General features: G+C 46.8%; 2 protein-coding genes across 4 annotated transcripts; both read left to right on the forward strand.

Annotated features, from left to right (window-relative positions):
* The first annotated feature begins 2979 nt into the window (after positions 1-2979).
* Positions 2980-4933, forward strand: LOC125956616 (uncharacterized). The gene is made up of 5 exons (XM_049688677.1): positions 2980-3144; positions 3204-4094; positions 4165-4416; positions 4485-4628; positions 4708-4933. Exons 1-5 carry the CDS (start codon positions 3094-3096, stop codon positions 4861-4863), a joined length of 1494 nt encoding a protein of 497 aa, XP_049544634.1. The 5' UTR covers positions 2980-3093; the 3' UTR covers positions 4864-4933.
* Positions 4934-6104: 1171 nt separating this feature from the next.
* Positions 6105-14184, forward strand: LOC125956635 (retinol dehydrogenase 14). Of its 3 annotated transcripts, none has more exons than XM_049688703.1 (4): positions 6105-6352; positions 10294-10502; positions 10643-10781; positions 13282-14184. In XM_049688703.1, exons 2-4 carry the CDS (start codon positions 10380-10382, stop codon positions 14022-14024), a joined length of 1005 nt encoding a protein of 334 aa, XP_049544660.1. In that variant the 5' UTR covers positions 6105-6352; positions 10294-10379; the 3' UTR covers positions 14025-14184. The 3 variants fall into 3 exon arrangements, with proteins under 3 accessions (XP_049544660.1, XP_049544661.1, XP_049544662.1); XM_049688704.1 differs by lacking the exon at positions 13282-14184 and adding an exon at positions 11275-12153; XM_049688705.1 differs by lacking the exon at positions 10294-10502.
* Positions 14185-16175: the final 1991 nt, after the last annotated feature.

The raw sequence follows: 16175 nt of genomic DNA on the forward strand, positions 1-16175 counted from the left end.
GATGTGAGGTTTGTTAACATATGAGGGAACACATTGTTCCCCTTGGGAAGGTCACAGAATTGACAGCCAGAAGCGCCTTGAACTAGCTTCTCGTTGTAGGTGTATTGTAACTTGTAGTACACTCTACTTTACATCTTAAATCGATCGCTATCTAGCAAGTCCGCCAGCATGCCAGACGCCACACCGTTGAACCGTAGCCGTCGTCAAATTGCGATTCGTTTACGATCGTCCTTACACCGTGTAAACTTCCTTTTCCTGTTCCACGCGGCCACGCTAATTATCTCCCTAGAGAGATGCACACTTCTCTGCTTCATCGGCCCCATTCGTCGTTATGCTGCCACTGCTGGAAGTGCATTCTCATCTAACGAGTCCCCAGCCGCTGGAAGGCTGGAGAGTATCGAATAACGATACTACACCAAGGAGGCAAAGCGTACAAAAAACAGATAGGCAGCACAGGATCAGCGTGCCCAGTAGTGGGTTTCGTTTCGATCAATAACGCAATCATTCTTTTCCAGCTGGTTTGTAATGTTGGGAATCGCCTAAATCTATCGCGTGTCTTGGACTATCTTCAGAGATATGCTGTAACACTATGGCATGGTTAAGGTGAATGTTTTGATAAAACAAAACAAAAAAAAAAGGGATAATGATCCTGACACCTATCGCTGTACGAAGATCACGATGCATTTGGGTCCCGATGATGGTGGATTCGTTTGGAAAAGGAACAAAAAATACAATGCAATGGCTCACAAGTTGTATCCGGAGGTTGAAACGGGAGCAAGGACCCTATTTTTAGGTCTCCATTTTCAATCGATACTTATTATATAAATTGACGTTCTGCTCTCTACCGTGGTTGGTTGCACTTTTGGGCATTCGATTCCAGGTTACGCCCCAAAACGGTTTGCAGCGCGTCATACCACAACCAATTCTGAGGTGGCGAGGGTCACTGATTGATTGGACTGTCTAGTCCGGCAGCGGTGCCACAAGACACTAACTACACATACAGACACACATTCACTGTGCAACTCCTTTGTTTCTAAATCGTTTGATAAAGACTACAAACAACTGATCCTGAAAAAGCGGACGTCAACGGTTGCCGATCGCATGATGATCACCATGTCTTTTGATTACGGCAAACAAAGGACAAGGCATTTCTTTGCCTTATGGCTAGTTCGCAGCAAATACGATATCCGTTTCCTGGCTGGCCAACCACAGTCCAGTCCGTTCGTGCACTCGGAAGGTGTTGGTTTTGATTTCCCTTTTTTTTTTATCGCCAAACGACTTTCACTCCACTACCCGTCGTAAAACCAACGTCATCACTCGGTCAGCAGCAGTAACAGCAACCGGAAGGATCTAATGCGACCCTCGAACACGCATAAAACCGGAAAATCGCAGCCACAACTTAGGTTCCTGGCGTGCGTTGAGTTGAGAGGTGCTGGGCGCCTCCATCGCACCAGTGCACGTGCGATGTATAGGGGCGTCCGGACTATGGTCGTGGTATTTAATTACCAGTTCCTGTATGGCCGTGTAACACCGGGCACTAACGGGTTCGAGGTGCACGTATCTCATCACCGATCAAAACGAAACGTACGGATTGTGCCCGGCCACGTGGTGGTCAGTGCGGAATGTAGTCCAACGGAAGCAAATCCCAAGGCTCACTGTGTTACTCTATCAGCACCACGCGCGGTTTACTAATCAACCTGTGTCCTGTTGACGCTTCGAGGAATGGCTAACGACTGAAGGGAGGGTTGTTTGTGGCCATGCGAAGCAACTGTATGGCGAGTTTGTTTGGATTGGCTTCGGGTTCGGGTCGGTTCGCGTGGCCATCGGTGTACCGATGCAAGATACGATTGTTGGGGCGCCTTTGTTGTCGTTGACTTGGTCGTAGGATCACGAGATCGTTGATTACATCAACAATTTAGATACCATACCGACGAATTAAATATGTTGGGAAGCATAAAATGACTTTATGTTTGTGTTGAGTGAAAACCATGAGATTTGGAGATATTTGTTGTTAAACCGCAAATACGAGAGGTTTTATTCAAAACCAAATTTAGTTTTAAAAAGGGTAAAATGGTATAATTTATTGACAAAAAAGCATTATTTGATACTATCGCGCCCAAATTGTTTCAAATCCTTATTTTATTGTTTTGTAATTGAAGTTAAGGGAAAAGTTGTTTATTGACTTATGTCTGGCTACATTGAACCTCTCTTAAAATCCTTTAACCCTGAGTTAACGGGTTTTCCAAACTACCCCTTTTTACACTACCCCGTGAGTCTCCGCTTTTCCGCGAGTCGCGAAAGGTGTTTTCCCAGGAAACCACTACCCATGTTTTCTGGCAAGCCGCTTCTCCACATCACTCTAGAATTCGAGCGATTTACCGACAGCATTTATCGCTTTTGTTCTAGTTAGATGATTTAAATGAGTTCAGATTCATGTGCTTACCTTGGACATGCAAAAAGTACGATAAGGAACGAAAAGGACTCGAACGAACACGAAGTCGAACTGGTTTGCTGTTCGCTTGTTTTGGAGAATATCTTTAAAAAATCAAAAGTTCGACGAAAAGTTTAAAATTAACTTCCCTGTCTATCTAGCCTATCTCATAACTATGCAGGGAGCATGCATTTGGAAAAGTAAGGTGCCGTTTAAAGTGGACGACGCGAAAGAAATTCCATTATCGGGAAGCGCTATATAAGAGCTGAGATTTTGTGCGATTCCCCATTTTGCAGTTTTCCAAGCATCTGCACCGGTTTTAGTCTTCCAACGGCGAGTCCATGCATTCGTAATTCGTAAATAAATTAAAAAGAGGAAAAAGAAAAAGAAGAAAAAGAAAGAGAAGGAGAAGAAGAAGAAGAAGAAGAAGAAGTAATTCCAACGCCGTTGGAGTGCTGAAATATCCACGCGCCCGTCTATGCTTTTTGGTTTAGTGGGTTCGAAATACCAACTGTCATCGGCAACATAACGTAAACAATCGAGAGAAATTCAAAAAAATTCAAGTGCCTTTTTGTTCTTTAAGTTTCTTCAAATTTCAGCAAATTTAGGGCTTCTAAACTGCTCTGTTCGTTAAATTTACCCAAATCTGGGTACCTTCCACAATGAAGGAGAGTGAGGAATCCAAGCTTGAGCTATCAGACCTGCCCGATGAGGTCAGCATACCTTTTTCTTTTCTTATAACAGGTTGTTGATTTGTTCTTTTGTGTTCCAGCTTTTGGTTATGATATTTGATCACCTGGATGTTGTTGGGCTAAAAGAGGCATCGATGGTTTGCTCCAGATGGGCGGGACTCGCCTTTTCCGGTCGTAGAATGGATCGTGTGCTGTTGAAGGTGGATTATACGCTTCATGAGCCGGCCGATTACGACAAAACGTTTCTCGAGAGTACGCGAAACTATCGACACCTGCAGTACGCCTACAGTAGCGAGGAGATGGGTTTGAACTATTTCCTCCGGCTGTTAGGGAAATTCAAAAACTCCATCCAGACGCTAAAGATTTGGCCAAGCTTTTTCATTACGCTGCACCAATTACAACAGATTTTGCTCGAGCTACCTGATGTTCAGCATCTATCCGTGCAATCGCGGATATGTTACGATTTCGAGAGGCGAAACATTCCCCAGGAACCGTTTCCTGTGCGAAGTAAGCTGCGAAGCCTGCTGCTGGACACGGAGATCGGATTGCAGTGCGATGGTTTCGATATTCGAACCGTGGCACCGAACTTGGCCTGCCTAGACATGGACTGTGATTCCCAGCAAGCGCTAGAAGTGTACACACACTTCAGCGGTCAGTTAACATCGGTGGGAGTGTTCTTTAAGACCGATGAGTATTTCCTCACCTTTTGTGAGCTCGCCTTTCCTCTGCTAGAGGAACTGGATTTTTATTGTGACGATCAACAGATGTTTGACCCAACGGCAGTTAGGACCATTTGTCGGTTTTTCCGAAATCTCACCAAATTGCGTCGTCTGACTTTGCGGTGCAATGTGTCGAAGGAGGTGATAGACTCCATTGCCAGTCGTTGTCCTGAGTTATTGTATTTTTCAATGAAAACGGATCTTCTGCAAGCAAATTCTCTGCAATCGCTTGGTCAACTATCAAAACTCAAGGTACGTGTTGGAATTCCGTGGTAACGAAACGACATGCAATGCCAATGATTCTATTTTCGGCTTCTTCTAGACACTTCAATTAGACGGATGGATGTTGGATAATGTTTTTCAGGGATGCAAGCCGATACCAACGCTTAGCAGTGTTCGGTTGGTGTCCACAAAGGTCAGTGATCCATTGGTTTTGTATGAGCATCTCGGGAATGTTGCTCCTCGTCTCCGGGACCTGGTTCTCATCGAAGTCGACATAGATGACGATGTACTCCGGTTCATTTGTGATAATTTCAAACACCTCAAGTGTTTGACGTTGGAGAGCTGCTTAATGGTAAAAAAGACAAAACCAGGCATTTGATTCGTAGTTCTTATCACAGTTGATTTCATTCTGCTTTACAGATCACCGATGAGGGAATTAAATATATCAGCCGTTTACCAGTCCTGAGGGATTTGCAGCTGGCATACATGGACATTTCTGGCAAAACTATAACTAGTTTTCTCTCCAACTCTATCCATTACCTCTCAATGCTGCGTTGTGATATGGTATGGCCATTTAAAGGTTGTGATGTATGCTAGTCACATTCTAATGAATTTCGTTAATTTTATAATTTGTGATGAATAGATAACGGATGACGATCTTCTAAAACTACCAGTGGCCTTCCCTTCTCTTCAGCAACTGGACATCACCTCGTGCCACCGTGTGTCCGAAGACGGCATTGTTCGACTGCGTGCTGTAATGCCATTATGTTGCATTGAAGATCGACTTCTTACCGAGTAAACGACTCAACGATGAGTTGTTAGTTGTTAAATAAAGCTTTACTTAAAATCGAACCAAATAAAAGTCACAATTTTACACAAAAAGTTAACGTAACGATAATTTATTTGCAATTGAAAACTATCACTGCTTGATCTAAACATATCTAGTTGGTTATATTTGACGGCTTCGTCCGAACATGACAGTATTTTCTCATGTCCGGCGCAGTAAATCTCGAGAGGTTGCATAAAAACGGCGAAATATAGGGACAAAGGTGAGATGAAATCATAATTAATAAATGAATTCCATTACATTTTAAGCTCATTACTATACCGGCCAACATTTCTTCATCCTTACATGAATACTAGAAAGGTTGTTGTATGAACAAGCTAATATTAATAAAATATTTCATTTTTTCCATGTAAGGGCTGTTCGCGATAGGTAGCCAAGAAATTTGGCTCATCTTTTTCGAAAAATATTATCGCGTCGACCCTGTCTCCCAATTGTATTGCCCAAGAGGTTAATCCCTTTTGTCATTAGGTGTTGCGTACTTGGAGTTGATATCTGGTCATTTTTGCACTAAAGTGTGATGCAATAGATGATTATGATAGCAACAAAAAGAAAAAGCGATTATTTTGCCAAGATATCCGCAAGCAGGCGACAGCGGTCATCCAAACATATCGTTACGACGCCGGATGGTGTCCGGTGAAGCGTGAGCCGCATGGAAAGCCTCATAACGAAGTTTATGATAGTAGCGCAAATTGTAGTTCATTGTCTCTGCCGGTACGATGGGCACTTTAGGAGACGAAAGTTGGGTGAGATACACCTTCTACTCCTCCTACAACTTGCGAGGCATCTGCGCGAAACTGAGTTTCCAATCCAATCACTTCGATTGGTGGCAATCAAGTCACTTTTCTTTTATCTTGATAGTTTGGTTGGTGCAGTAAGAGCTTGCAGTTTAACCTCCTGCTACAAAGATTCTGCTACCAGCGTGTTTGTAGTGTCGTGTTTTACCACCTTGGCCAATCCCCATGCGAAGCACTTGATCCGGCATGGCTTTGCGCCGAAGAAGATGAATGTCCGGTAAATATGGTTTCGGGTTGAGGGTTGCGGATAATTCTTAGGGGTTAATGCCGAGGTTAGCCCGAGTCCGATCGCGCACGATGGCCGCTCGCGATCGCGCTTTGCTCGCATCGTGATCGTCCACGATCGTGATCGTTAAAAGCTCTAGTAAGGCGCTTTGGGCGGGTACTCGGGTTGGAACGGGCGTGAAGATCACTTCGCGAACGTGGCAGCCAAGTTGTGTGACGACAGTTTGTGAAGCGAAGCGTACTCGGCCAGACGGAGATCTTCAAACCAACATCAGCAGTGTGCACGTGCAATTGCCTATTGATATCTTGGTCGGTCGGTCGGTTGTGGAAAGAAACATTTAGCGAGTGCGCCATCAGCAAGGAAAGCGTGTGAAGCGTGTGGGCACATTGTGCGGGAGAAGTATCATCGTGCTGTGTTAAAGGTTAGTGGCCAGGAATGGGAAGTCGGTGAAATTGAATCCAAAAGTGCAATGCTGGTGCGATACATGCGAGGGACACAATAGCATCAAACATTATAATATTATACTCTGGTGGGTAGTGCCGTGGCATGGTTGAATCCCGATGCAAAGAGAAATCGGTTCTCTTGCTGCTTCGAAAAGACCAGCCGAAACCGAACGGCGCGGCACGCTTCTCCCACGGGGCGCGAGTGGAATGTGCAGGAAATTGTGAAAATGGGCCAAACGGGTTTTTTACTTCATTTCCCTTTGCCCGTTTCGGTTTTCGGACAGTTTCGGGCATTCACTTCCATGCCATCCTCAAACCGTTACCTCACGGACTGGTTTTTTTTGTTGGTTGCGTCGCGGACCTGATGCATATGCTGGAGGGCAGGAACATATTTGGTAGGGATCGTCAAGGTCAGGCTAGTCCTCTAACGCATAATGAAATAGACAAGATAGGTAGGTCTGAGATGTTACGATTGCCGTTGGCTAATTGGTATCGTGGCATATAGAGTGCTGATAATGTGCCAGTTTCTATCGGGATTCACATGAATTCCTGACATATTGGTCACTCCCAGACTATTTTAATCAGAGATGGGCGATAACTGGGTGTATTACTGCGCATTGATTCGTAGTTGTGTAATCAAACCATTGGAGATCGATTCTAGATAACTATTTCTACATTGAGTGGCGTATCGTGGGACTAGAAAATGGAGATAAAACAAGCAGCTTCAAAGCACCAGACGATGCTGCGTGTCTACTAATCATGCGCGATTATCAGTTGATGCTATGCCGATTATTATTGCCTCATTTTGGCGCCCTTTTGTCTGGGAGCTGCTTAATTAGCATTGCCATTGCCCTTTCCTCGTGTTCCCGTAGAAATTGCTACTGTTATTATACTGTCGTTTACGACTAGACATACTTGCTGTAGTTGTAGCATTCCACGATATGCATCACTCTATTGCTTGTGCCATGATACGCCAATAACGCCAATTTAGCATTCAATTCACGAACACGCGAGCAAGCAGCAAACGAATGTTTTCTAGAACTTCACGAGAGTTATCGAGAGTGTAGAGAGCTGTTCCTGATAGTTTCATGCCAAACCTTCAAGCTTCAGTCTCTCGAATTCTGTCGATTGCGACTTAGTCAACGCGCGGAACTATTGCGTCTTGTTTCGTTCGAGACGTTTCAACATAAGCTAAGATGGGTGAATCGATCGATGGATGCGATTTTAAGACAGACAGATTAATGATGAGACAGAGGGGGGCTATACTGCCCATAAGTCCACAACGTCCGCCGCATCATCGTGGATATGGAATTTCTCATTTTCGGCTACCCTCATGGCTGCGCTGGATGCTGCTGTAGATTAGCTTAAACCCCGACTGGTGTGCTGCCCGATAGTGGCCTCGATAAAATCGAACCCAACAGGCCTCAGGCTTTGCTGTGGTGCTGTAACGAACGTGTCCTTGGCGCGATTTCGTTTGTGATGGCGCTTACACTCTGACGGATTGGTTTGGATGCTGTTTTCCAGCAGCCACCTTTCTAACCAAATCTCGATTGATTGAGTTACGTAATTCCTTACGCGCATTTTAGTAGGTCCGTCCATAGGTTAGACTAACACACGCTAAGCTCTGACAAATTAAGAGGAATGTGCGAACGAGCCCGGCTACGAATTTCTACCGACCTAACAACTTTCGGCCATTACGAAACGATCGCAGAACGCAGATCGATCGCAGTGGCCAAGCATTGGATAACGTGGTCGTCACGTTTAACCGTTATTTCTCGTAGGGCTGTCATCCCTAATCTACGTATCGCATGTCGAACTTTGACTCCCACTTTGTCTTCGTGGTGCAACTTTGTCACGATTCAACGAAAGGGATGCACAAAATTTGTGGCTGCGTTGCAGCATCTTAATAATGTTTCTTTTTAAATAAGAAGGCGTTAGATATTCCACGGTATTGCGTAAGGTTTACACAATTCCCTCCTTTGTAGTATTCAACGTCTTGCGTGATCGCATCTTACCGTTTAATCAGTTCTCATGAATATTGGTAGAGCACCAAATGCAAATGTGGTACCCCTACGATAAGCAACCGGTCGGCGGCTGATCACTCTCTCTCTCTCTCTTTTTCTATCTCTCCATCACTCTCCCTCTGTTTGGAGCGCTTAAGAGCTCATCCCTAAGGGCAGCTCTAATTGATGGTCGCTCCGGCCTATTATGGCGTCATTCGTCCACTCGTCATCTTACGCGATGTTTGGTTTCTGGTGGTTTGGATAAACTTGACAATCTCGTAACCCTTGAACCGTTGCCGTCCATGGCAACTATCGGTTCCTAGGAGGCCGAGATTTTTGTACTCGACTCTATGACGTTCACTTTCGGATGTAGGTTTTGTGGTTTGCCATTCATCCACATTAGGAAGGCCTTCAGAGTGTGTGCTACAAATGAAATATATAAAAAACGAAGGCTATCAATCATATCACGTCAATCAGCATACCTGTTGTCCATCGTTTTGCTACGTTCACCACGTTGCGGTTGACGATCTATGCTGAAGCGATGCTGGGAAGACTGGCAAGACCATGTGCGACCGGCTTATCGCACCGTCACTCCTTCAGGATGTTAGCATATCCGGGTTCGACTAAGGCATTTTAGAGGCACGTTATGTCTGGCGAAGGTGTTGCCATTATGTTTATTGCTCTGTTCACGCGATCCGCATGCGCACGATGGCGCAATTACCGCTAATTACAATCGATGTTTGGTGCGAGCAGGCGTACATCTCACGGGCCACCGCTTTGGCGCGTTCCCGCGAAAACTCGTGGCGTACACGAGGACGCGAGGATTTTTTTTGACGCGTTCTGACGGACCAGATCGATGCGCAGCGGCGACAGTGAGCACACAGCACTTTATTGAAATATTTCTCTATGCCCCCTTCCGGCCGCAACCGAGAGCAATAAACCCCGGCGGGTTTGGAGAATAATAGCAACAAAAAAAAAAAAAAGGTGGAACTCCACAGAACCTAACAAGTGCCCCAGTAAGTGTTCGTCGCCTGTTCGGTGGATTCCTTGCTTGTCGATCATTGTAGTCAAGTGGCCCGTGGAGTGGACGACCGTGGTAGTCAGTGGTAAGTGGCGACGCGTTTCCGTCGCTGCTTGAAAGCCAGAAGGAATTGTCCGAATGACGAATGAATGAGCGCAAAGGCTGAATGCAAAAACAACAAAACCGACAAAAAGCCGCGCCTCGGTTCTAAGCAAATATTGTATCACTGTGCAAGAAGATCCTCCATCTCGCGGACAGGGTGGCAAGTGGCAAGGGAATATTGATGTTTACGGACATCGCTTGGCTCGGGATGAAGATGCAAATTGAAACGCAAAAAAAAAAAACGGCTTAACAGCCAGTCCTGATGATGTCGACGCCGATGACGATGGGCATGATGATGATGATGATGATGTACAGCATCAGCAACGGAAAGACAGTGGTGTGGCACTGTTTCTCAGGTAATGGATACCGCGCAGTCCGATATGAGAATCATTTTCAACAAGGGGCATTACATAGCGATCGTCTCGAAGTGCTCGCTTGTAGTTGAGAAGAAAAACAGTCGTCAACCGAAAATTCCAGAAGTTCCATCAAGGAAGGCGACGACGACCCACTTATTGGATTGGCCATTATGGAGCATGATTTTCGGGTTTTAGCTATATCTAACAATGGTGTTTTTTTTGTGGCCTAGCGAAGGACCTGTGGCGTTTGTACATAATTAGTATTGGATAGTATTTTACATATTTTTGTGTGTTAGTGGGGTGGGTAGCGTTAGAATAGTTGTCCGCATTAAATGTTCTGTAAAAACGTATGAGTACTAGAATCGTATAACTGATCCTCGTTTTTCTCTTCTACTTTCTTTTCCCCCCCATTCCGGTGTGTTTGATTTCCTTTTTAGCTACCCTCTACTACTACTACTACTACCACCATCACCACTACTACTACCTCTACTAGTTTCTGCGGTACACACACACTCACTCCACTATGTCCCTACTCGGGTTCAACGATCCACTGACGGCGATTGCTTCCGTCATCACGGGACTCGCGATTGTACTGTCGTTGATCAAGTACTATCTGTATCTGACCTGCGGACAGTTTAACTCGGCCGTAAGCATAACCCTTCTACTCTGCTCGCTGGCGGTCCAGCAGCAGTAGCAGCAGCAGCATAAGTTGTGCATGATCGAAGGTCAGATCCCATCCAACTAATCCCTTCCCTGTTCCACTTTCTCTCCCCTTCTCTATTCTAGCGAAGAATGGACGGCAAAACGGTTATCATTACGGGGGCCAACTCGGGCATCGGCAAGGAGACGGCCCGTGATCTGGCGCGCCGCGGTGCACGCATCATCATGGCCTGCCGGAACATGGAGACGGCCAAACAGGCACGAGGTAGGCCGGGGGAGGGGGGCTCAACGGATTACGTGACCATTCATGGTTCATCCTAGGATAGGGGGGAATAGGTGGATGGGTAACCGCTCCCATCATCGCATTTGCATGCTAACACTGGCTTCCATTTCGACATTCTTGACCAAATTTTAACCATCAACCACCGTTGGCTTACTAATACAACCGAAACACCTCAAAATGTCCCTGAAATTCCGAATGCCGAATGCCGGTCTGCAGAGTATGTTACGTGGCAGCGTTCCTTGTGTATATAAATACCTATCTACCGGTTGGCTGCTATCGCTGCTGCTGCTGGCGCTGCTCAAAGCTCTAACTAACCGGAACCAAAAACCGGTCTGCATGAAATCCGTGACCTGTACAGAACCTTCTCCTACTTGATGAGCCTCCACGCCCTCGCTGGAGCGGAAGGAATGACATGAACAACAACAGCAACAACAACGGAATCAACAACTTCGACAACTTTCTAACTTCTTCGCAGATGAGATAGTGCAGGAAACGAACAACCAGAACGTCGTCCTGCTGCCGCTCGACCTTAGCTCGCAGGGTTCGATCCGCGAGTTCGCGGCCGAAGTGCTGCGCACCGAGCGCAAGCTGGACGTGCTGATCCACAATGCGGGCTTTGCCGAGACGTTCCGAAAGTCGAAGAGCGTCGACGGGATCGAGTTCACGATGGCCACCAACCACTACGGGCCATTTCTGCTGACGCATCTGCTGATCGATCTGTTGAAGCGCTCGGAACCGAGCCGGATCGTGATCGTCGCTTCCGAGCTGTACCGGTTCGCGTCGGTGAATTTGAACAATCTGAACCCGGTCGGCAGTCTGCCGGCGTACCTGTACTACGTGTCCAAGTGTGCCAACATTATGTTCACGCGCGAGCTGGCACGCCGCCTCGCCGGTACGGCCATCACGGCTAACTGTCTCCATCCGGGCATGATCGATTCCGGCATCTGGCGCAATGTACCGTTCCCGCTGACCTTGCCGATGCGCGTGATCAAGAGCTTCTTCAAGACGCCCGTCGAGGGTGCGCAAACGACGCTCTACCTTGCCTGCTCCGACGAGGTGCAGGGCGTTACCGGCAAGTACTTTATGGATTGCAAGGAGGCCAGCCTTAGCGCCAGCATCAGCGACATGGAGCGGGCCCGCCAGCTGTGGGAAGAGTCGGCCAAAATCGTCAAGCTGACCGAGACCGACCCGAAGATCTAGGTGGAGTACAGTGAGCTGTTACCGGCTGCAGCCCAACACCTGTTGGATTAATAAAACTTTTAAACACACACACCCTCACATCATCCACGATCATCCACGATCATCATCATTCCCTGCTGCTGGTGCTTCTAGCTGCTACGCCAAGCGCGGCCGTGGCGTCCCACTCGATTCACTCGTGTGCCGTGTGAGGTTTGGTTTGACTTTCGTTTGATGCTTTGTTGTCGTTTTCTCTAACCTACTTTTATTTTAAGTCGCGTGTGGCAATCCATTGAACCTGCATGGTGGTACTGCTGCTGCTGCTGCTGCTGCTGCTGCGGTGGGACACCAACATCAAACAGGTGGAAGGGGGGTTCCGTTTTTTTCGCTGACGCCTCATGATTACGATTAGAGCGGTCCGCCCGACCGTAGGAATTAATTGACTTTTCACGTTTTTTTGCCAACAGTGTGACGTTGTTTCAAGCCACAAACTTTCACATCATTTTAGTTTTTTTTTTGCACTTTTCGGATCATCCTTCATAAGAATCGTACGTTGAGTAGTGCAGACTCATACTACTGTTTTTTATCGTTTGACTGAAACTTTATTTGAACAAGAATCTACCTAAAAAAGGTGGAAGATGATGAGATAATGACGATTTTTTATTACCCTAACCTTAATACCTCTCCGCCAAAAACCTTTTTTCGGTTAACTCCTGAAAGCACGCTATCTGGTAGTTAGCCAGGTCGCAAACCAATTTTGGCGGCGGTTTTCGAGACACGCTTGAAAGCGCCTCGTAGAGTTCCGTTAGTTTTTAATATTTTAAAGTAAAATTTGTCTTGTTTCGCTCGAAACGGTAACACAGAGGCATTACGTGAAGTTGATTTTTAAGATGAACCATCGTAAATTAACATTTCCCTATGCTCGTCGCGAAAATATGCCTGCGGCCTGAAAACGCTTCCCCTTCATCTAGAAACGCTTCACCGTCCTACCGGACTGCAAGGCGCAAAGAAGGAGGAAAATCGAAAAGTTTCCAGGGAAATTTCACCCAAAAATAAAATTTTCACAGTTAATCATCATTTCACATCATTCCAGCGTCGCATAACGTTTTAATAAAGCAAGCTTATCATGCAACTAACCATTAATCATCGCTTCGGGTCGGGTGCTCCGACAGTGGCCACGATCCATCACCTTGGGCTCATCATAATGCTTCAGAGTGAAACGCATCGCCATCATCGCAGTTTTCCACCGTTGGCCGGTGTGCCGGAAGAAGATTAACGATCTTTACCGCAACCCAAACTTTTGCAGACGAACTAACGATGGAAACGGGCAACAAACAGCTCATCGTAAAGCACATCGATGTCAGCTCGCTTGCCTCGGTGCGAGCGTTCGCGAAGGACATCGTGGAGCAGGAACCGGTGATCGACGTGCTGATCCACAATGCCGGTGTGGCGCAGGGTTTCAACAACAAGGTGACGGCGGATGGGCTCGAGTTCACGATGGCCACCAACTACTACGGAATCTTTCTGTTGACGCACCTGTTGATCGAACCGCTGAAGAAGGCGGAACAGGGCCGTATTGTGGTCGTATCGTCGAAGCTGTACCAGTATGCCTCCCTGAATCCGTCCAACATTAACAGCATCAATCCGGTGAACTACTTCTCGCTCTTCCCGATCTATCTGTACAATCTGTCCAAGTTTGCCGAGATTATGTTCACGCAGGAGCTGGCACGGCGTCTGAGCGGTACCAAGGTGACGGCCAACTGTTTGCACCCGGGCGTTATCGATACCGGCATCTGGCGCAATGTGCCGTTCCCGATCAACATCCTGTTCAAACCGGTTCAGATGTGTTTCCGTACGCCGGAAGAGGGTGCCCGGACGAGCATCTATTTGTCGGTTTCGCCGGACGTGGAATCGATCAGTGGTCAGTACTTCCGGGGTTGCCGGGTGTACGGGTTGAATCGTCGCGTGCAGAACGTCACCAAGCAGCGGGAGCTGTGGGAGGCTTCCAAGAAGTTGGTCAAACTGACGGATGAGGATCCACAGATCTAATGGTGCGGTCTATGGTGTAGTAAATAAGGTTCGATAGGAAAGTGTATGCTCCCCTTTTTTTGTACTAAGCGCAGTGGTTTCAACACACACGATGGTGTGCATATTGTGTGCCAGTGAGTGAGTAATGTTAAATAAAGAAAACATAAAAATCATTTGGATAAATGATGGCGTTAGCTCTCTGTGCTGTGAGCGGTCCTTTAAAGGGAGCTGTTGTCGATGCGAATTTCGCGACGTTCGTTCACAGCCCTGTAAGTCAAGCGTGAGGACTGGTGAATGACGGGGTGGTAATCGATTTCAAGCAAAAAGAAACCACAAAATGTTTCCATTCCAATTTCGTGTACTTGGCATCAAACGGAAATTTATGTAATCATCGTACGGCTCAATTGGAAAGCAATTCAGTGGCTCGAATGACGGCTGCAACCGTATTCGCGGCGAAGTGTTTGAGTTTCCTCGTGGCAGCCAGCACACGGCGTACCGTTGTGTTGCTGTTGACAGCTCATCACACCCCAAAAAGGAGACCAAAACCGGGTAGTCGAGGAAGTTCAAGTAGTTGATCCACAAAACTAGCGCACTACTAAGGCAGTCTCGATGAAGCGAACGGCGAAACCACCGTAATATCCGGCACAGCAATTGATTTTGTTTACGAACGGCAACCATGAGCCGGAAGTGCTGCCTGCACCCTAGCGGTGGTTGCATCTTGCGAACGGTTGTGGTGGGGTTGGTTATTAGGAAATGTGGAAAATTTGCGTAAACGACAGCAGTAGAAGTTTCATTTATTTCGCCATTGGCGGAAAATCTTATTTCAAAATCATGTTCCATACGTCTGGCTGGAGTGCTCGTCCCTGCAACTGCACAAATCGTTGCGGATAACACGTTTGAAGATAATCGTTTTGATAAATCCTTTCCGGTATCTATTGCAATGCAGTTAGTCGGAAACAGGACGCTCTTTGGGTGCAACTCGCGGTAGAACTTTCCCATCCACCCAATCATCGATAGTTTGAGTTCCAACTATTTTCGAACTGATCCGGTGGTCGCGATCTTCCCGCAAGCTGCTCAGCAACCCCCGGCCCCGAGCAATTCCGATGTTTAATGGGCCGAAAGTTGGAATTAGTCTTACTTTTGACACTTTATGGAAACTGCACCCACGCCAGCTTCCAATCGAAGGATCAATTGCCCTGACCTCTCCCTGATCTCGCTGATGAAGCGCCTCTGGCGGTGGGTACGGGAAAAGTTTTTTAATTGGAATTTTTCGCTAAGCACCCGCATCCGGAGAATCCGTTTCCGCGTTCCGTGGCTTGTGGAAAAAGGCCAAGAGAGAACCAACGCTTGGCATCGGGGCATCGGGCTTATGATGGTGGATAATCGGAGCGAGCGAGCACAAGAAAAGGGGCAAGGAAATAGTAAAAGAAATTTCCATAAAAAATACCCTGTGATGCTGAGCTCCGAATGTCCGAAGGACCCGTACCGTGGCCCTCGCATGTGTGGCAATGAACTGAGGCATAAATTTTAAATTAACTCGCTTCTTATTCCACAAAAGCGCGCGAAAGGATAGAGCGCATGGAGCAGAGGACAATGTAAAGTGCGAGGACATGGCAGGAAAGGAAGCCCGATAATTGGATAGCGTACGATTCACCCACACACAACGGTAGATTCGGGTGTCCTTGGGTAACATCCGGAGTGGTCCTTCTATTTGTCTATCCATTGTCACGGAAATGGAACATAAGGGGGTGAAAAGGTGCTCCAGCTTATCACCTCGAGATTCGTACATTCGAGTGTCTCATTTCGAGTTATGGTGGTGGTGATGGCCATGGCCCCGTAGCACCCGTGTTGGCCCATCTCGTTAGGATGCATTTTCACACCTCTGAAAGTGCATTTTGGACGTTGGATGTAACAGTCCCTTGATTGCGAGGTATCCTAGCTTCACTAACATGAAACGTTTCGTTTGTTCCGTTGTGTTCTTGGTGGTGGTAGATATGAAACCCAATTCCTGAGAAGCAACAGCCTCTCTCAGATGTAGTTTTCTTCTGATTTCAATTCGATACGAAATCCACAACCTTGAGTGTTTATCCAAGTAGACTTTCGGTTGTCAACGCATCTAGTGTGCAGTGCTGCAGAATCTGCAGATGATTCCTTTCGTAATACTCGAGTATA

Source organism: Anopheles darlingi, chromosome 3, assembly GCF_943734745.1.
Source record: "Anopheles darlingi chromosome 3, idAnoDarlMG_H_01, whole genome shotgun sequence".
NCBI lineage: Eukaryota > Metazoa > Arthropoda > Insecta > Diptera > Culicidae > Anopheles > Anopheles darlingi.